At 43.5% G+C, this 22420-nt stretch overlaps 1 protein-coding gene across 4 annotated transcripts in view; it reads right to left on the reverse strand.

Moving 5' to 3' along the window:
* SYT9 (synaptotagmin 9) overlaps positions 1 to 22420 on the reverse strand; it is a 245525-nt gene that overhangs the window by 55573 nt on the left and 167532 nt on the right. The window contains exons 4-7 of one of the 4 annotated variants that reach the window (XM_017507189.2): positions 21253 to 21373; positions 19262 to 19433; positions 16486 to 16615; positions 5132 to 5344 (exon numbers count right to left, since the gene is read on the reverse strand). In XM_017507189.2, coding sequence (XP_017362678.1) covers positions 5333 to 5344; positions 16486 to 16615; positions 19262 to 19433; positions 21253 to 21373 — 435 coding nt within the window. In that variant the 3' untranslated portion in view covers positions 5132 to 5332. Of the gene's footprint in view, positions 1 to 5131; positions 5345 to 7744; positions 8893 to 16485; positions 16616 to 19261; positions 19434 to 21252; positions 21374 to 22420 lie in introns of those variants that run through there. The other 3 variants (XM_017507188.2, XM_017507190.2, XM_037730948.1) reach the window with 3 other exon arrangements.

Consider the following 22420-nt stretch of genomic DNA (forward strand, 5'->3'; position numbering starts at 1 on the left):
TCGATGCTGTTTAGTCTATGCACAGCGCAGCTCCAAACTGGAAGGTTAAATATTTGTGGTAAAAATAATTTGTTTGTGCCCATGTAAATGTGGCAACACAAACTTAGGCATGTAGTATTCTATGCAGAGAAGCTAAAACCAAGAGATGACGTTAATTTCTGGTGAAAATATGTGATAAAAATCTTAGAATTTTGGCATTTCAGAAAAAAAAATCACTCTAGAGGGTCCTAAAAATAAGTACAGTGGCTGTTTTCAAAGTGCATATCACACAGTGTTTTTTGAACTGTGAACAGTGTCCATTAGGGGTTTGTGAAATTAATTTAATGATTGTGACCAGTAGTCTATTTTTAATGAAAAAAATAAAATACATCACATTATGTTTGTTAATTTCATGAAACTTTTGTTTCAGTTTTATATGTATGTCCATGTCATGATTAAAATATATATTTAAATGTGAATCAACGCCAAGCACATTTGAGGCACACTGCTCCCCTCCATGTAGAACTGGGGACTTACTGAAATATTGTGCTACACCCTGCATTCTTGACAGCGAAGTCTTTGTGAAGTACTGGAAATTCCAAAAGCCTGATAAATGAGAAACTTGGGATGTTTCTGGAAAAGTTATCCTTATTTAAGCACTACAATAGAATCATCAAAAATAAGCTACTAGAAAGCCTGGGTAGAGTTATAGTTTCCCAGATTTTTAATTGGCTGCAAAAAGGAAAGAAACACTTGTCCAGCACCTTTCACTGCTTTCACCAGATATGATGCTAGGGGCTTTCATGTAGATCATTTAATCATCCACACACAGGTCTCTAAAACTACGTGCAAATATCCCCATTTTACAGAGGTGGAAACGAATCCTCAGAGAGATGAGATAATTTGCTCAAGCTCAGCGGCTCTAAGTGGCAGAGCTGGAATTAGGTTCCTCTTCCTGAGAGACACTAGTGACAACGGCACAACTGAGGTCATACACCAGGAAATTGAACTGGGTCATGTCTTCCTTTTTCAGTAAATACTTTTGCTCTCCTCATTTTCTGCCTGCTTCTATCACAGTAGCTCTTGAGTTTATCTGTTTTGGACATTCAGCTTCCAAATTAGATTTGAAAGAATTTGGCCAAAAAAACAACCAACCAACCAAACAAACAAAACACAACCCTCCCCCCTCTGCCCCCACCAACTGGACACCACTGTATTAAACAAGTAATTTAAGTCTTTGTGTGTATGTTTAAGTTTGCTAAGAGCTCTTACATTTGTACATATACACGCATATAAACGGCATGTTACAAATAATCTAGAAGCAGATAGGAGCACCACGGACCCTTCAGTCTGGGATCAGACTCAGCAAGTTCTCATTTTACAATCCAAATGTAAATCCATGTCAATCCTACGAAGATACTGCTCCCAGTTCCCTCCCTCCAAAGCCACCAAGTTCCTTTCCCTGTGGCTGGCTGCTGCACCAACACTTGTTTCCCTTTTCCAAACCTACTCTTTCTTCAGCTTCTTTAACCACCTGTAAAGAACCTTACATAACCTACCACCCTACCCACCTCAATAGCAAGCATGTCCTGCTTAGTAGCACAGAGCCTTACAAACAGAGGCCACCTAATGTTCTCTTAGCATGGAGTGGGGGGTAATGGTGGAGGGTCTCAGTCCTTAACTTCCAAGCCCTCTTCTCTAAAATTGGAAAAGGTGAAGCCCTGAATCTGGCCCAGACCTGTTTCTCCAGTAATAGTCCTGGCTCATGCAGTCCTCTTCTTTTAGGCTGATTTTCTTGTTTTGAAATGGAGTCTAGCTCTGTTGCCCAGGCTGGCGCAATCTTGGCTCACTGCAACCTCTGCCTCCTGGGTTCATGCAGTTCTCCTGCCTCAGCCTTCCAAGTAGCTGGGATTACAGATGTGCACCACCACAACCAGCTAATTTTTGCATTTTTGGTAGAGACAGGGTTTCACCATGTTAGTCAGGCTGGTTTCGAACTACTGACCTCAAGTGATCCACCTGCCTCAGCCTCCAAAGTCTGGGATTATAGGCCTGAGCCACTGTGCCTGGCCTTTCTGCTGATTTTCTAATCAAAAAGTTATATCAGTCTCTGTCTTCAATTTTTCAAGGACTGGCTTTTAAAGTGCACAGACTATACAGGGCTCAGCACTGTATTTCCAGTTATGGAATACAGTTATTTCATATAGGTTATATCATTCTTAATTCTGTCCCTAGTTCCTGCTACTGAGGAAGTCCATACTTAGCAGGAAAGTCTCCTGGTCTGCCATGAATTCAAACACAATGTAAAGAGAGTGAAGGAAGCTACATCTGTGCTTGGGGACTTTAGAAAATTATTGGCTTGAAGCAATAAGAGGAACATCTGGGCTGAGAAGTCCTCAAAGACTCTCATGTGATTCAAAAGTCCTTTTCTTCCTTATTATTTCCTCTCTTTCTATCAAGCATCTCCTCTGGCAGTAGCAACTGGAACTAAAAGTGATTTCTCTGTAACAGAGGGCAACTTTCTCATGGCCTTTGCTATTAACTGTTTCATGCCTGCTGACCTGCAAAAGAATCAGGAGAGCTAGCACTGGAGCAGATGATGCACTTTGAGTGATGGCTTAGATTCTTCCTGGACTCAAACCACTTGGTTGATGGCAGGATCCTATATTTTCTCCCTTCTTATCCAGAGAGTACAGGGTTTCTGTGAATTATTTCTTTCTTTGCAATGATCCCTGGATCCTCATTCCTGATATAAGACTAGTTCTAAGTAAGCACACATTCATGTGATACATTGGTTCCATACTAGGCAATGGAAATGTCACTTTATCTGTAAGGAGCAGGATAAGAGCCATCAGCCCTAATCCTTGGAACAGACTTTTTGTAACTCTAAGGAACATAAAATTTAAAACGTAACTGAAAGATTAGATTCTGTCACCCCCAACTATTCACTCATAAATACAACAGGCACCATGGAAGCCAGGATAAAGTGCAAATTTAAGATTATGAGTGTGCTTATAATAAATATTGACAACATCAGGCCTTCAGTGTTACCAATCTTGATGTTATCCTGCACGCCCAAGGTGGAGAAGCAGAACTGCTCCCCTGGCTGCACTGCCATGCTTTGGGGTCATGTGATATAAACTTCCATAGCCATGGGGCCTTGGTTGCCAACTCATTCCTGGACCTTGTGTGCCAAAGTGAGTCCAGCTCTCACACTCTTCACCTCTACCACCGGGCTGACCGAGACTGCCAGGCTAGGATCCTCCAAGCAGGATCCTACCTCGATCTTAAAAGCTTCCTATGAAGAGCTCCATCATCACTTTTCCTAAAACCAGAAGCCCACCCTAATCCCTGCTTGGCTTTTGGTTCCTTCATTAGACGCAATCACTGCCATAGAGAGCCCCACTCACTATCCCTCCATAGACATTTCTAGAACTAAGTTGGGAGCACCAGATGCTCAGCCTTGATATTTCATCTAGAACAACACGGGAGTCTTTGAGGACTACCCAGCCCAGACATTTCTCTTATTGCTTCAAGTCAATAATTCTCTAAAGCCCCCAAGCAAAGATGTAGCTTAACTATCTTTACAGATTGTGTTTGAATTCATGGCAGACCAGAATACTGTCCTGCTGAGTGTGGACTTCCTCAGTAGCAGGAACTAGGGACAGAATTGAAAATAGCACTAACACTGGAAATACAGTGCTGAGACCCGTACTGTAGCTGAGGTGGATGGTCTCTGACTCTGTGGGACTCTCTGCAGCCAGTCCAATTCCTGTCTTCCTCTTGTGAATAAATGTTGCTGGCTCCAACTTAGCCTTATTTCTTGATGTGACTCTAACTACCGTTATGAAGGGGGTTATCTTAGTCCTTTTGGACTACTATAACAAAATACCTTAGATACGGTAATTTATAAATGACAGAAATTTATTGCTCCCACTTCTTGAGGCTGGAAAGTTCAAGATAAGGAGCTAGCTGATTTGGTGTCTGGTAAGGGCTGATTTGGTGTCTGTCCCTCTGCCTCATGAATGGGGCTGTTGTTCTATGTCCTCACATGGTAGAAGGGGCAAACAAGCTTCCTTGGGCCTCTTTTGTATATATATACATATATTTTATTGCACTTTAGGTTCAGGGGGACATGTGCAGATCATGCAGGATTGTTGTATAGGTACATATATGGCAAGGTGGTTTGCTGCCTCCATCCCCCCGTCATCTATATCTGGCATTTCTCCCCATGTTATCCCTCCCCAACCTCCCCAATCCCCGCTGTCCATCCCCTAGTCCCCCCCAACAGATCCCAGTGTGTGATGCTCCCCTCCCTGTGTTCATGTGTTCTCATTGTTCAACATCTGCCTGTGAGTGAGAACATGTGGTGTTTGATTTTCTGTTCTTGTGTCAGTTTGCTGAGAATAATGGTTTCCAGATTCATCCATGTCCCTCCAAAGGACACGAACTCATTGTTTTGTATGTCTGCATAGTATTCCACAGTGTATATGTGCCTTGGGCCTCTTTTATAAGGGCAGTAATCCCATTCATGAAGGCAGAGCCCTCAGGACCTAATTGTTTCCTACCTCTTAATACCACCACATTGGAGATTAGATTTCAACATATGAATTTTGGGAGGATGCAAGCACTCAGACCATAGCAGAGAGAGAATGCAGATAAGGCCCAGCAGAATGCACCAGTAGATGTGGATGTATTTAGATCCACTTCTCCAATCCCATTTCCAGGACTTCATTAAGCATTAATAACAGGAAGAAAAATTCAGAATGTTTACATTTTAAAATTTTTAGTCAATCTTAATGCCTTTGGATGGTATTTACTTTCTTGATTAGTGTATTAGTCCATTCTTGCATTGCTATAAAGAAATATCTGAGACTGGGTAATTTATAAAGAAAAGAGGATTAATTGGTTCACAGTTCTGCAGGCTATACAGGAAGCACAGCACTGACATCTGCTTGACTTCTGGGGAGGTCTCAGGAAGCTTTCACTTATGGCAGAAGGCAAATGGCAGAGCAGGGGCGAGCAAGGGGGGTGGAGGTGCTGCACAGTTTTAAACCAGATCTTGCAAGAACTCACTCACTAGTATGAGGACAGCACCAAGCCATGAGGGATATCATCAAAACGCCTCTCATAAGGCCTCACCTCCAACATTGGGATTCACAATTCAACATGAGATTTGGGCAGGGACAAAATATTTAAACTATAATCCCACCCCGGCCCCTCCCAGATCTCATGTGTTTCCCGTATTGTAAAATACAACCATGTCTTCCCAATAATCCCCCAGTCTTAGATCATTCCAGCATTATCTCAAATTCAAAGCCCAGAGTCTCATCTGAGATGAGGCAAATGCCTTCTACCCATGAGCCTGTAAAATCAAATAGCAAGTCATTTCCGTCTAAGATACAATAGAGGAACAAGCATTGGATAAACCTTTCCATTCTCAAAGGGAGAAATTTGCCAAAAGAAAGGGGTTAGAGGTTCCCTGCAACTTTGAAACCCAGCAGTGCAGTCACTAAATCTTTCTCTTTTTTTGAGATGGAGTCTCTCTCTCGTCACTCACGGTGGAGTGCAATGGCACTATCTCAGCTCACTGCAACCTCTGCCACCTGAATTCAAGTGATTCTCCTGCCTCAGCCTCCTGAGTAGCTGGGATTGAAGGTGTCTGCCACCACACCTGGCTAATTTTTATATTTTTAGTAGAGATGGGGTTTCACCATGTTGGCCAGGCTGGTCTTAAGTTCCTGACCTCAAGTTATCTGCCCTCCTTGGCCTTCCAAAGTGCTGGAATTATAGGCATGAGCCACTACGCCTGGCAGTTGTTAAATCTTAAAGCTCCAGAATAATCCTTGACTCTGTGTCCCACATCCAGGACACACTGGTGCAAGGAGGGGGCCCCCAAGCCCTTGGGCAGCTCTCCCCCTGTGGTTTTGCAGGGTTCATCCCCCAAGGCTGCTCTCTTGAGCTGGGATTAAGCGCCTGTGGCTTTTCCAGGCACAGGGTGCAAGCTGTCAGTGGATCTACCCTTCTGAGGTCTGAGGATGGTGGCCCCCTTCTCATAGTTACCCTAGGCACTGCCCCTGTGGGGACTCTGCGTGGGACCTCGGATCCCGTATTTTTTCTTGGCACTGCCCTAGTGGAGGTTCTCTGGGAGGGCTCAGCCCCTGCAGCAGGCTTTTGCCTTGGCACTCAGGCTTTCTCATACATCCTCTGAAATCTAGGCAGAAGCTGCTAAGCCTTCACTCTTGTATTCACAGTTAAATACCTGCAGGCTTAATGCCACATTGAAGCTGCCCAAGCTTATGGCTTGCATTCTCTGAAGTAGCAGCTGGAGGTATACCTGGGCCCCTTTGAACCACGGCTAGAGCTGGAGCAGCAAAGATGCAGGGAGCAGGGTCCTGAGGCTGCACAGGGCAGTGGGGCGCTGGTCCTGGCCCAAAAAACCATTCATTCCTCTTAGGCCTCTGAACCTATAATGAGAGGTGCTGCTGCCAAGGTCTCTGAAATGCCGTTGAGGTCTTTTTCCCATTGTCTTAGATGTTAGCATCCGGCTCCCTTTTAGTTATGCCAGTATCTCTAACAAGTGGTTGCACCACAGCTTGCTTGAATTTCTGTCTTGAATAGCTTTTTCTTTTATTGCCACATGGCTAGTCTGCAAATTTTCCAAACTTTTACACTCTGCCTCCTGTTTAAGTTCCAACTGTAAGTCATTTCTTGGGCTGTCAGAAGCAGCCAGGCCAAATCTTGAGTGCTTTGCTGCTTAGAAATTTCTTCTGCCAGGTACTCTAAGTCATCACTCTCATGTGCAAACTCCCACAAATCTCTAGGGCATAGACACAATACAACCAGGTGTAATTTCTCAATGAATTCTAAAGTTCCCCTTGCTCTGCAGAAAACCTCTTTTCTTTATTTTAAGCATTTTGATGATCAGTATCATCACATTTTATGTCCTGAATTATTTAAAGTGTGAAAAATATGTAATTCTACCACTATTGACTGAAGACTTTAAACATACATTTGAGTTTTCCATAAAAATAAAATAGATAACATAGAAACAAAAATAATACTATAATTGCTAAAATATTGTTGTTAAAAACATAGAGTTTCATTTTTGTTCTAAATAAATGAATTGCAGTATATCATATAAGACATGGAAGGGAAAGGAAAGCTGTGTGACTGATCTTCACTCCTGAGGAATTGTGCCTTTATCAATGTAAGGGAGTGATTATAAAATGGAGAGCTCCCCATGGGCCCTGAAACTCCATGTAGGATTTGAATAACATATAAATACAAAAGGAAAGCACTTTTCTTAACCTTATATTTGTATGTCATTGAGAACCAAGTGTCCCTCTTTTCACCATGCTTGTTTTGACACACAATTACATGAACATTAATAATTTGCCTCATTGAGAAAACTTTACTGGGAGTCTACTGTGGGCCATGTACTTTGTTAGGTATTGGACATACCACAGTGAGCCAGGCAGAAGAGCTGATCTCACCACAGCTTTGGGAATGGTTCTCTTCACTCCCAGAGAACACCACTGGAGCAGCGTGAGTGTTTACCTGTATCCTAAATAAGATGTTTTCCATTTCAAATGAGAGAAATTCTGCTTAATATTGCTTACACAACAAAGGGAATTTATACTTTTCATACTCATAAAGGCCAGAGGTATTACTATGTTTGGGAGAGGTTTGATTCAGGAGCTTAACCACATGACTGAGAGTGTGGTTTCTCTGTATCTTTGGGCTTGGTCTCTCCCTAAATCTGGATCTTCTATAGAAATCCAAAGAAACCATAACTGCTCCCAGGGTATATAGTGCTTTGTTTACATCCGACAAGAAAGAGAGAACATCTTTGTCTATGCATTCACACCAAATGTTTTATAATACTCTTGGACCGAATCAGCTTATGCAGTGCTAATCCCTGTGGTTGGTTTGACAGGTTTAGCCTGGAACTAAGTCACATGTACCATCACCAGAGACAAGGATGGAGCCAGGCTCCCTAGAATCACTAATCAGAAATCAGGGCCATCAGAAAGGGGACTTGATGCTCAGGAGGCAACTAATAAATATTCACACTGTCAGTGTATAGGTCCCCACGGGACTGGACAGGATCTTCTGTGAGGTTTCCTTCTGCCTTTTGTTGCTGGAGTGTGAGAACTAAAACTAACTACTCCAACACAGACCCTCCATTAACTTGACTGGATTATTCTACTGTCTTGTTTACTACAACTTCAGTGTTCACTCATGGGACTTCCCAATTTTTATTCCTTAGAGAGCATCAACAGACAGTTTACATCCAAGACTCTTTGAATCCCAGGCTCAGAATCCTCAACTTGCTGTTCCACCTCAACTATTATATCATGGCACTGGTACAATCCTAACCAAGCTCCCCACCTCCTCACTTTCTCTCCCCCATCACATGGAGAGACCCACCTTAAACCACACTTCAAAGTCTCAGTAAATAAGACCCTGCACTTCCCCTTCCATTACCTGGGAAAGCAACAAACTCAGCTTTGTCTTATCAATAGGTTGTTCTGGTGATGTTTGGAAGACAGCATTTGACAGGTGCCTCTTCTGAAAGACTCATATCCGGGAGCAGTGGTCTTCCTGAACGTCCCCTGAAAGGGTGTTCCACCTTTGCCCCAGGCCCCATCCCCAGGAAGGAATAGTCTTCCTCCCACCAGACTATCAGGAGGGAGTGTATTTCTTTCAGAGGGTGGCATAAAACATTCTGGTTTATTTCATCTGTGAGGAAAAAAATTGGCCTATCATGTTAACAGTCACCTCTGAATACCATTGCTGGAGATGGAGACAGCTGAGGGCTCAAGCCCATTGTTATCTACCTTCCTATTTAATAGCTATTCAAGTGTGCAGCAGGGACGCTCCAAGGCAGTGACACTGGAGCAAGGTCATCTGTGAATGAGAGGAGAGTCAAGATGCAGTTGACTTTCTAAACAGGCAGAAAATGTTATTTTCTACCACACTGTCATTATCTTTTATACCTCTAGTGTTTACCCTAATTACTCCTATGTTTGTATGATTACTGTCTCTACGAACCTTCAGAAAAGTCACAAAAGACGCCCATCTCTGCTAAAGATGAGAAAATGCCTACAGTCTCTCTCTCTTTTTTTCTACAGATAATTTAATACAAGAAAGAAGATTTGCTTGGGAAGGTCTGAATGGCTTCCCATAACCTCCACCAGCTGGAAACACAATGCCTCACTAATATCAACCGTGCCTGCTTGTGCAAACAGCGTTCTGGCCACTTACAGCAACTGACACAAATTTTAACAGGTCTGTTAATGTTTTTCAGATCCTAAGCTTGTAGTACATTTTTATGTTTTCTGCAATCAGCTTTGCTTCAGCAGCCCTGCAAGTGTTTATGCATGAAGGCATGCTAAATCTCACCATTCTAAGTAGTTTATTTTTTTATAACAAAATCTCAAGAACAATTTATTTGTCAAAAAATATCCCATTCCTATTATTTTTCTTTTCTTTATCTTCACAGGTAGATGGGGCAAAGCAGTACCTTGTGTAAAACTGCTGCTAAAATATTTTCCTAGTGAGAAAGGCCAACTTGTGGGCTAAAGTCCTTGTCATCTCCTGATCAGTTCTCACTTAGGGCACAGCAGTCTGCCATTCACCACTAGGATCTCTGTGTGTTTCTTCTCTCTTATGAAAGAAGATACTGAGTACTCTAGGACTTGGCTGCCCATATCAAGTAGAGGGGGATCTTCATGATTCACTAACAGGCCTCAGTTCTGAATATTTCCCATTATTCAAAATGCAAAGCCATTGTCATTACATGGCAGTTCAGTGGAACTAAGGGGAGAAATAATTCCTTTTCATGTTCTTCTCCTAAATAGAGAAAATGTAATTAAAACTTGGAGGTTAATAAGGGCCATCTCCATTTAGACAGCCTACAGCAAATCCATTCTCAATACCTTTTGCACCTTGTCTAATTTGACTTCTACAGTATACTCCATTGCATGGAGAATTCTGGAAATTTAGAACGAAGGGAACCCAATTCATTCTATATGTATCTCATTCATTCATTTTTTCATTTATTCACCAAATGCTAATTCAGTACCTATGTAACAGGGATAATGTTCTTATTATCTGTAAATCATGCTGTCCCATGCATTGACTAAATGCCATATATCCTTGGAAGCTGAGGGCAGATAACTCAAGGTAAATGATCAGCTGGTCCCCTATGAAATAAGTATCTTAATGTCAGACCTTATTGAGAAAAAACAGACACTTCCAAATTCCAAACGTTTCCTTACATGTTGAGAGGAAACCTTGGAGGTCTGAGCATGAGTCACAGGAAGAAAGGAATCAGGCTAGGATATAAAGTGTTTCCACCAGACAGGAAGAGGAAGCAGAGAGCCTTTGGCAGAAGAGATACACACAACAGAAGAGGAGTGGTTCTGGCTTTACCCTTCAGGTTTGAAACCCCAAGTTCAGATGGACTGAGGGGGAAGCTGAAGGCAAATGTGACCCCTGGGCCAACACAGGCTAGAGGAACCATGTAGAAATGGCCATGCAACTTTATAGGCATGAAGAGGATGCCTGTGATGGCAATGAGTCTCCTGTGGCTCCCTTGTGTGCCCAAATGCCTGAAGGATGTGAGGGTATTGGTTGGCAGAACTTCAGAGTGTTCCAGCAAGTGAAGAATGACTCTGTATTAAGGGCTGCAAAGAAAAGCTTCCAGGCCAGGCATTGAGAGGGAGGTACTATCTACCCTCGGGGATCTACAGGGCCTTCAACAGCCGATATGGGGCCCCATCAGACTCAAGGTGGCCAAGTTCCTACACTGAGACAACAAGCCACAGTTACACTAGCCAAGATCCTCAGCAGAAGAGGCATCGATGATGAAGTCTGATGCCCAAAGACAAGCAGAACAATATACTTAATGCTGGCCAGGCCCAGATACGCGGCCAGGCCCAGATATGTGACCAGGCCACGAAGTCGCCTTTGTGCTTCCCTATACATAGATGGGAGGAAGGAAGGAGAGAGGAGACCCCAAGGAAGAAGAGAAAATAATTATCCCAAAGAGACTGACATAACCTGGAAAAGACTAAGAACTATGAATTAACAAGATCAAGTTTATTTTCCCCTTCCTGCTTCTTACAAAGATGGTATGTGTCCTTCTAGATAATAAAGAAATTTATGTTTTCTTGCCCTATTGTAATGTGATTTAAATGTTTTTTGTTTTTTCCATTTCCACCCATAACAAAGATTTTGTTCTTGGAGACACTGAGACGTGAGACATGATGCTGGACTGTATGGGGGGAGCACATCACAGCATGGGGAAGAACGCTTCAGCAGCATGGAGCTCTCCACGTTCTGACTATTCACTTCTCTATTGCCAACCCCTAACACACATATTAGCTTTTGCTATGTTCATTTACCTAGCCTGTAAGCCACTCCTTCAGAGGGCAAGGCATGGAGTTGCCAGCCTCAGTTCCCCATCAACTGACAGGGGTCTGGAATTAGGGCGTTTTCAAAGACCTGTAGTCTTGGGTGCCTGAATGCTTGCAGAATAGCAGCACTTTCTAGGACATTCCCCATTGTATATTTCAGTCCATGCTTTCCTTTTTTTCTTGTCTCAGTCTTCTTCCCTGCTAGTCTGGCTCTCGACAGGACCCAAACCCTGCAATACACTCAAATCCCCTTGATGGGAACCTGATTTCCTACTTGGCCTTTCCCAGTCACCCCATCCTCTCCCTAGTCTCATCCTTCCTGGTGAATTGCTCCTTTCCTAAATCTGTTGTGAATAACAATTTGGCCACAGTGCTAAAGCCTCTCACTCCCTCACTTTAAATTCCTTTGGGAAGCAGTCATTCACGTTCATTTTAGACAATTTCCCTGTCCTGTGAGGGTCCTTCTCAAGAAGTCTACTCCCCAAACTCCTGCTGAGGTTGGTACCAGGTCACATTTTCATGACACCAGACCGACAATGAACTGGACCAGGATGGAAATCTAATCAAATCTTGGGCAATCAGTACATTCTCCTGGGAATATGTGAACCTCTAAGACTCCAGACAGGCCCTGCTGGGCACTTGATAGATAATATCTAGAGATGGTTTACAGGGGCTGATTATGTAACTCCAAGACAAGTCTGGGTAATTGACAGTTGCTGTGGTCCTATGACTCTAAGTTTGTACCCTTCTGGAGGCTAAGGGTGATAAATGAGGACTCTATTTATGCCTGGGCATACTGTACCATAACTGCCCCCTGGGTATACTTGGCATTATGTAACCCTGAGTTGAAGAGAGGCAGCAGGCTCAATAAGCTGGTCCCAGCAGACAGACATGCAGAACTTTTTTTAGCTATATGTACATGTATGTAAAAGGCTGAGCGTGGGCGAGGAAGACATCCAAAATGGGGCACACCTTGAGTAGAACTTTGGTGTTTGGAATCTTACACCTATGCCAATTAGGGTAATATTGCTGATATTGACTATATATTCTTATTGGATTCTTTTTCTTCTGTCTTTCAGAAAAGTGAAATTTCATTTAACCAGATTGTGTCTGGTCTTCCCACCAAACCAAGATTAATACTTATTCATGCAACAAATATTACATGGCCCTACACAGGGAAGTGATGTAAACTTGGAACTACTTCCTGTTATTCTCCGTGAGGCTCATGATATTGGTCATCTTAACATACAGGAGGGTAGGAAAGGTGTTGCGACATGGCCAGGCCAACACCATCTTCTCTTGGATTGGCGGAGGAGGGTGCTGTGCTAAGGGAGATTACTTAGAGCTCTGTCATCTGAGGTGCTATGGAGGGGGTGCTCCTATCCCTAAGGCCCAGGCAGTTTGCTTGGGGGAGCTTTCACAGCTTTCCAAACTTTGACATCATGGGAGTAAAGGGAGCCCTACTGGCTGACCTTTGAGTGTGCAGTGAAGCCATCCAGAATCCCTGCGAGAGAAACGGATTTTTGAACTCATTGGCTTTGAAGATTCCATCTGCCACCTGCCCTGGCAAGGTCAGGGTGTATTGGCTGCAACCCTAAGCAGGCTGCCAGATCTCTGCAGGGCTCAGAATTTAGACCTACCCAATTCCTCAGCAGTGAAGAGCTTCTGCCAGGCCAGCCTCCCTTCATGCTAAATCCCAGTGCCCCCATCTTCGTTCTCTCTCCATCTTTCATACACACATGCTCACGAGTACATACTCATATACTCTGTTATCATGAGCACTGAGATTTAATTGCTGGCTTTTGTTTTAAAGCAGACATTTAAAAGGTTCTTAGAGAGCATAACAACAGCCTATCTTTAAGGCCAAGGAAAACAGGGAAAGAAACAGAACTTAAATATGTGCATCTATGTTCAGCTAAATCCTGGATGATCCCTTCCCCTAATCTGACATGATGGCTCACTGGGGTGCAGGCATGGTGGAGTCCGGGCCTTTCTCTTACACGACATACATGGATATTTCTTCGTAGGATACAGTCCCATAAAGACACATAGCAGCCCCTCAGAATGTGAGACATGCATAATAACAACTGTATCTGAGAAATTTACTGAGTGCTTATTTTATGTCAGCTACAATGCTGCATTTCATATAAACAGACTGTTTAATCCTCACCATCCCTCTTGTGATACAGGCACTGTCATGGCCACTTTACAGATGAGAACACTGAGGTTCAGAAGGGGAAAAACAAACATCTAGTGAGTGGCAGCACAGCAATTCGAATGTAGGTCCTTCCAACTCCACGTGAATGTTTCTGGCCACTCTGCCTGTTGCCTCCTCCATCCTTACAGCTGCTAGCGAAGCATGGCCAACCTCTCCAATTCTGCTTTTCATCTCTTCTGGTACCATTGCCCCAATTCTGCCAGTTCAACATTCATTTTTAAAATAAAAAAGCATCACTTCCTCTCTCAGGGTGGATCTGGAGTCCCGGACGTGTACTTCAAAGAGACAGGAAGCAACAGGCAGCCTCCCTCTGCCTCTGCTTATATGAAGGTTTGTCCTTCACATAAGCCATGCAGGCATCTCATTCCCTTAGTTCTGCTGTAACAGTTGAGCAATGACCATTGTATTGGCCGAAGTAATTTTAGCTGCCGTAACAAATGACTTCTAAGTTTCAGTGGTTTAACCCTAAACACATTTACATTTCAGTTACATAACTGTGGAGCACAGATTTCCAAAAAGCTGGGTGTGTGGGGTTTGAGGGATATCTCTCAGGTGACAGAATTCGTACCACACCTTTTCCTCAGCAGTGAAGGAAAAAGCCTCCATCCAAGCCTTCTCCCTGCACTCTTCCTTTGTGTCACGCATGCACGTACTGCCACTGAGGGGCCGGCGTGCCACGCTCCGCCCAGGCCTACTTCCATGCCTAGGCCACTGAAAAAAACTGCTTGTGCGCAAATCAGGGCTCATCTCTCAGCCCTACACCACAACCCTCGTCCTTACTCCTTCCTCATTTCCTGTTTCCTGAGAAGCATAGAGCTTTAACACTCTCTGATACACCTAATTACAAATAAGAATTAAAGTCAGCAATGGCTCATACATGTGCAAAAAGTCTATTACGCCTGCTCTAAATGCCACTGATAGTGACAGGCACTAACAATTTAACGAGCTGAGAGAGGGACTCCTTTGAGAATTCCACCAGGAGCTGAAGAAGTGGGGTATAGTTCAGCAGGCACCAGTCCCCAGCTCCTTCTGAAGTGGTTCATAGATCCTGTGAGTCTCCCTTCGGGGTCAATTTTGAGTCTAGGAAAGAATGTTTCTTTGCTCCTATGTCCCAGGGGCAGAACTATCCTTAGGAACCTGTAAATTAGGGGGCCCCAGGCTCTTCTTGAATAAGTCTTGGTGCCCTGATGGTCAGAATCCATAAACCCTGTCTTGCCCTTCTCGTTCCTGCACCACCTCCAACAAAGATGTCCCTTGGTCCCCCTGTCCGGGTTTGGGGCCTCTCTGCCTCTCCACAGCTGCCCTACATGTTCACTTTAACCAGACTCACCTGACTATCAAAGACAGGGGTGCTCACCGGGTGAGGCTCTAGTCTTGGCCTCTCAGGATGGCTTTGCAGGAAACAAAGCCGCCTGCACCAGGAGAACAGAGGAAACTTCTCTGCCTGGAACCCATGTGTCCTTGGTAAATAACTGCTGCTGCCTTCCTGGCTTTCCAATTCCCAGGGGGCTCAGTTCTCTTTACTTATTGAGAGCATGAAGGAGAGATGCTTCACAGAAAATTTCCTCTAAGCACAACAAACATCTCTCCTCTGTACTTCTGTAGCACTTTATATGGACAAGAATGGTTATGTTTATGCCTCTCAATGATTAGATTACATGTCATCTTTAGTTTATCTTATAGTCTGTAAGTTCTACAAGGGAAAGGACTGTTTCTTATTCACGTCTGTATTTTCCGTAGCTATTACAGCATTTGACCCTCAGAAACGTTACTTAGGGAGTGCAAATTATTTTTGAGAGAATGAGTTAGTAAATAAATAAGAGAGTGAATCAATGAGCAAAGGTAAGTGGGGAAAGAATGAATGAGAAGTAAGTAAAGGGGGAGGGAGTGAATGAATGAGGATGTGAGTGGAAGGATGATGGCCAGTTGCCTCAAGGTTTTCACTCTCCTCTTCTTCTATGCAAGCAGAACCCTGGTTTTTAGTTGGACACATTGCCACCCAACAAAAAAAGATTACATTTATTACTATTCTCTGCAACTTGACATGTCCATGTGACTAAGTTTTGTGACTAAATTAAATGTAAGTAGCAGTGTTGCATGAGAATTCAAAGCAGTGTTGCATGAGAATTCAAAGAGAATCCTTAAAAAAGGAATGTGTGCCCTTTTGGCTCTTGCCCCTTTGCACATTTCTGTGGCCTAGAAAATATGCAATGGTTGGAGCTTATTGTATAATGAGGAGACTTCAAGGAAAAAAAGCTACACTGGGACAGTGAGGCAGAAAGACAGAAGTCTAGGTCTCCTGTTGATCATGAAGCTGCTAAGATACCCCAGACTGCCTGCCTCTAGACCTTTTGTATATAAGAGAGAGAAATAAATTCTCACTTCGTTTATTTTTAATTTACAGTTGGTTGTTTTGGTTTTTATTATATGTAGTTGAACCTGATACTAACCAACTTGCCCAGAATCACAGGTTGGTACCAGAACTGACCTTAGAATCAAGGCCTTTCCGAAGTCAGTCTCAAGTCACTGGGAAGGCCTGAAACTACACACTCACCCACACCTTGCATATGCCCTCCCAGTAGCAATCCAAAGCCTTAACATAGAAGCAGAAAATCTTGATCTTTTAAAAATATAGTCAAAGTAAGGGATGATCCTTGATCAATGTTCAAAACCTCCCAGACCAGTGGGGAGCACAGATTCAGCCTCAAATTGAATGCAAGTCCCAACAGCCCCAGGAAATGCAACCAGGAAAACCTGTCTATGACCACAGATCCTGGTGCACTCATACATTTGGCAGTGCTGCATTTCAACAGTAAAGCATTTACTCTTCTGCAAAGTGGAGCATGTGGATGAGGGTCTTACCTCCACCAGGGAATGCCAGTGTGCAATGGGCTTCCGAGGATACGACAACATTTCACTCCAGTGGTCTCTGCCCAGCCTCTCAGCCTCGTTGCCTACTTGACACACGCCGATGATCTCATTGTGACCTACACTGTGAAAATGGCCCACAATAGTTTTTTCTTTAAATTTTGGTATGTAAGATCAATAGCTACTCAATTAAACTGATGAAAGAATTGGGGAAGTGGTGGTTTTTTTCATTTCCTCACTTAAAACTACAGGCCAAGCTTCACTGCCAATAGGACTTGGGATCTAGCATTATTCCCTGGGTTTCCTAACGCTGACATGGGTCAACTTGTCTCCAAGAACCTTGTTCAAAGAACCCCATGATTTGTGCTAATGATGCCACCTCTTGTTTTGGATCCAGTCTGGCCTTCATGTAATAAAAAGGGAGCCATCTCAAAAGAGTTTCTTGCAATAATGGCTGCTCCAATTCCCACAAGAGGCAACCAAGCATGGGTGAAGGAGCAGTTTTGTTATGGGTCTCGAGCCCACAAAGTAGCATAAGTGAAGGAGGTGCATGGATCTCCCTGCTCTCGCTCTTTAGAGAATACTGTTACTGTCTTATATTCGTCCCTCCTTTCTTCCAAGTCCAGCTTCTTTGGCCCACTTAATTTCCCAATTATAGAAAGATACACAGCTCCTTTGACCTTGAGGCTATTTTTTTGTATTTCGAGATGGAGTCTCACTTTGTCACCCAGGCTGGAGTGCAGTGTCATGATCTCAGCTCACTGCAACCTCTAGCTCTTCAGTTCAAGCGATTCTCCTGCCTCAGCCTCCCAAGGAGCTGGGATTATAGGCAGTGCCACCACGCCTGGCTAATTTTTTTATTTTTAGTAGAGATGGGGTTTCACCATGTTGGCTTGGCTGGTCTCAAACTCCTGACCTCAAGTAATTCACCTGCCTTGGCCTCTCAAAGTGCTGGGATTACAAGTGTGAGCCACCGTGCCTGTCCAAGGCTAACATTTCTGAAACTTTCCCTAGGTAGGTCCCTGTTTTGGGCCTTTTTGTTTTCCCTAGCAGTTTTTTTAAAGTCCTTGGTATATAACTGGACTGATATGGCCAATTCTTTAACTCTATGGGATCCAAACTCACATACTTTCTCTTTCTTTTTCCCTCTTGCAAAGATGAGTGATTTTTCTCCAGTTTGTGTATGGAGCATAAAGGTGAGATGAGTGTGGGGAGGTTGTGTGAAGGATATTTGAGTCTCTGCTCATTAAAATCAAATGCATGAGAAGCCCCATGAATTCTGCCATGAATTTTTCCAGGCCAGATTCATAAGTTTACTGAGAATTAAATTAAGGCAGAGCTCACATAATCAGATTTGTCCATGCAGGAAACTTGGCAATAACTTAAAAATTGCTGGCCTAGGCTTTCACAGTTGGTGGGCAATGTTGCCTACTGGGGCCTGACACTATTGGTGTTGTTTCTTGCCCACAGGAGATGGGACAAGGTCTACTGCTCAGCATGGGCTGTCACACTCATGGGCAGCTGAGCCAACCCACGTGCTCCTGGGGTTGGAAGACTGTCATGCTTCATGCAGGCATCTGCTGGAAAGAGTGTTCAGGTCACTGAAGCTGCCTTGCTGATATTTCAGAGGCATGTGGGAAAATTCTTAGCCACAATAATATTAGAAGTCAGAATAATTTTTAAAAATAATTGTGCCCAGACCACGTGGGAGGTTTTCCAATTAAAGAGAGACTTTGCATTTCAGTCTAATGACTGGTTTAACATGTACAATTCCCTGTTGCTACTTCCTTTGCATATTAAAATGACTGTTTTTTGGATCTGTCCTTTACACAACTGGCTACAATGCAGGCTATAAATATCTCTTCTGTGCTATATTAATTAAAAAGTCTAGCATCTTATACATTTTAATGTACCTTGTCATCCATCCTGATTTTAGCATTTTCAGGAGAACATTTCTGTGTTTGCTTTCAGACTTAAGTAGATGGAAACAATCTTTTTTTTTTTTTTGAGACGGAGTTTCACTCTTGTTACCCAGGCTGGAGTGCAATGGCACGATCTCGGCTCACCGCAACCTCCGCCTCCTGGGTTCAGGCAATTCTCCTGCCTCAGCCTCCTGAGTAGCTGGGATTACAGGCACGCGCCACCATGCCCAGCTAATTTTTTGTATTTTAGTAGAGACGGGGTTTCACCGTGTTGACCAGGATGGTCTCGATCTCTTGACCTCGTGATCCACCCGCCTCGGCCTCCCAAAGTGCTGGGATTACAGGCTTGAGCCACCGCGCCCGGCGATGGAAACAATCTTTATTAAATACTTGTGAGAAGGAAAAATATTGAAGTTATGTATTTAGAAATGTTGATGGTCTGGCTAAAGTAATCATTCTGCCATTTTGCGTGGAATCTTTCCAGTGAAGGCAGTTAGGACTGCCTGATGGAAGATAAAACCTGTGGGGCCACAGTTATCTAAGCCGAGATTCTAGGAGCTGTGCAAAGATGAAAAGGGGAAGAGGTGGAGGTTAGGGGAAGACGGAGGAAGAGAAAGACATGATAAAGGGGCAGAAAAGAATGGGAGTGCTGAGAGACACGTTGGTAGTCTGACTCTACAGCATGGTTTAGAGGTGACTCCTGTCAACGTCCTTCCCATGCATTGCTAGTTGGCTCATTTCCTGAAGCCTGGGATACCAGCTAAGAATCTGTGGCTGCTGCTCCCCTTCCACCCTCCCAGCCCTGGGCGCAGTGAACTTGCACTGGGAAAGAGTTTCAGGCATCTCACCGGTCATAGTCCATGACCGCTATGGACAAGTGGATTTGGTCAATGTTCTCGGGAGGGACATCAAAGACTATGGCTTCATTGTAAACAGGATTCAAGGTGTTCCTCTTGGTGGATGTTTTCCTCTTCTTCAGCCGTCTGCCATCACACATCAGCGAGACTTTCACGTAGGGATCTGGACAGACCATGAGAAGCAGGAGTACTGTGAGGATTAGTGTAGATTTAGGTGGGCAGTTTTATTACTGTGGATTTTCATGGACTATGGTATGGAGAACTCCTTTTCCTGCCTGTGGACTGCAGCTGAAGGATTTTTATTAATATTATATCTGGGAGTAACTAGAGTTAGGATAATTAAGTCACTAATTCAAGTCAAAGCACAGGATACTGTCTCCTCAAAATGTGTGAAATTTAAAAATAGTTTGAAAGCATCTGTTACTGAATCAGACATTCCAGCTTGAACTCAAGACTGGTCTGGCTGGGATAGGAATAGAAATGCACAGTCATTTCCAATACTGAAAACAGGCCCCCCAACTCTGAGCCACCTCCGGGAATCTTTTCAGGTCTTTAAAAAAGGGAATTCCTAGACTTTCAGAATTTCTGAATTCCTAGAGGGCAGAGGGAACATCTGGGAGTGGAATTCCTTAAGTACGGAGAACTTGAGCCCCTAGAGTGGCCTATCTTTGTAATGCAAGGAGAGAAGCAACACAGCATATCAGGGAGAAAAAGCACACAGGCTTCCTCGTGGTGCAACACTGCGGTGAGGTGACAGGTGGCAAGGCTGGCTTCTGCTCCAGATAGGGCTTTTCTGGTCCTACCAGCTATCTCACTTTCCTTCTCTTCAGTGGGTAGTCCTCATTCTCTTTTTACCTGCAAAACCATGCATTGTTCTGACTCCTACATACAGTCCAGGAGGGACTTAGATGACTAAAGAGACCACATCTTTTTTTTTACCCCCCTGCGTAAAAACAAAAACAAAACAAAACAAAGCAAAAAAACACTGGGGTATAAGATGCAGAATATACTGCATCTGATGTTCTTTGATTTCAGAGGATGTAAGTCAGGGTGTACTGGGTGTTTTGTAACCACATTTGGGAAACACCTGCAGAGGTTGCTTGTGAATTTGCACAGTTAGCAATGCAGATAGAGGCATTTTTTTTTTTGTTAGGGTTCAGAATTTAATGCTTGGTTTACTGGGAAAACTAAAATTAATAGTTCAATTTAATAAGGAAATAGGATTGTTCTCAACCTTCAATGAGCTTGAGATGATGATATTTGAGGAAGGACCCAATTAGATAAGCTTTCTCAGTGTGTGCAAATGGTAGATCCAATTCACAATTATGGTGAGGGAAACCCAAGAGAGAGTACAGTTGCCCCTGGTATCCACAAGGAATTGGTTTCAGGACCCTTCACAGATGTGAAAATCCAAGGATGCTCAAGTTCCTTATATAAAATGGCATGGTATTTGCATATAACCTATGTACATCCTCCTGTATACTTTAAATCTTCTCTAGATTGCTTACAATACCTAATCCAAAGTACATGCTGTATAAATAGTTGTTATACTGCATTCTTTAAAAAAATGTATTATTTTTATTGTTGTATTCTTATTTTTTTCTTGAGTGTTTTCAGTCCATTGGTGGTTGAATCTGCAGATTTGGAACTGGTGGATACAGAAGGCTAACTGTGATAACAATAACTAACAATACATAGCACTTAATATATGTTAGACACTGTTCTCATGGCTTTATATTTATTAATTCAGTTTTACAACAGCTCAGTGAGCCAGACACTATAATTACTCTCATCTTACCAGTGGAAATCCAAAGTTCAGAGAGGTAAAATGACTTGCCCAAGGTTATATAGGTGTTAGGACTAGGATTAACCCTATGTAGTCTGGTTCCAGAGTCAATGTGCTTTGTTACCATACTAAAACTTCATAAGGTACTTACTACATTAGAAGTGCATAAGGAAGTCTGAATTTGAAAATGCCCCACCTGATGCTCCTGTTATGTCCATTGCCTTTAAATTCCTTGCTTTTATAATGGTAATGGTCAGCCTGCCAGCCGTTGGAAGATAGCACAGGGAAAACATCAGCTCTCCCAGATCCACGTTGTCCTGTTGAGAAAGCACAAACTCAAGTATTAGAAAGTGTCTCCAGCCTGGTGTGCAAGAGGCTCAGCTTCAGGTAGAACACTGCCCTTTTTGCTCAGCTTGTGAATCCCTGGTCTCTCTTCCCTTCATGTCAGTCAAAGGGAGAATAATAAATCCCTGCACTTTGGGAGCACCTCATCCTAAGGAAGAATAGCTATCTTTTTTTTTAATTGTACTTTAGGTTCTGGGGTACATGTGCAGATCATGCAGGACTGTTGCATAAGTACATACATGGCAAGCTGGTTTGCTGCCTCCATCCCCCCCGTCACCTGAATCTGGTATTTCTCCCCATATTATCTCTCTCCAACCTCCCCACCCCCTGCTGTCCCTCCCCTAGTTCCCCCACAATAGACCCCAGTGTGTGATGCTCCTCTCCCTGTGCCCATGTGTTCTCATTGTTCAATATCCGCTTATGAGTGAAAACATGTGTTGTTTGATTTTCCGTTCTTGTGTCAGTTTGCTGAGAATGATGGTTTCCAGATTTATCCATGTCTCTACAAAGGACACGAACTCATCGATTGTTATGTCTGTGTAGCATTCCATGGTGTATATGTGCCATATTTTCCTTGTCCAGTCTATCATTGATGGGCATTTGGGTTGGTTCGCGGTCTTTGCTATTGTAAACAGTGCCACAGTGAACACACATGTACATGTGTCTTTATAACAGAATGATTTATAATCATTCTATTAGGAAGCATAGCTGTCTTTGGATGGCAAAGCTGTAAGGCTGCTCAGGCCTCTGCCACCATCTATCTAGCCACAGGGAGCCCTGTACAGACTCATCTGTCCAGGTAGCCCAGTACGTATCCTCCAGTGCAGAAGCCTCAGAAGCCTCACAGCCTCAACAATCTTCCACAGAGTCCCCCATATGGCTCCACTCATATCACTACCACAATGCACAAAGAGTCTCTAGTCAAAACTACACAAAGAGGTGCCCTGCAGTGCTGTGGTGCCCCACCCACAGCCCAGGGTAGCTCTGCACACAGCCCATGCAGCAACATGAAGCCTCTC

This window comes from Cebus imitator, unplaced genomic scaffold (genome assembly GCF_001604975.1).
Source record: "Cebus imitator isolate Cc_AM_T3 unplaced genomic scaffold, Cebus_imitator-1.0 Scaffold370, whole genome shotgun sequence".
In the NCBI taxonomy this organism is placed as follows: domain Eukaryota; kingdom Metazoa; phylum Chordata; class Mammalia; order Primates; family Cebidae; genus Cebus; species Cebus imitator.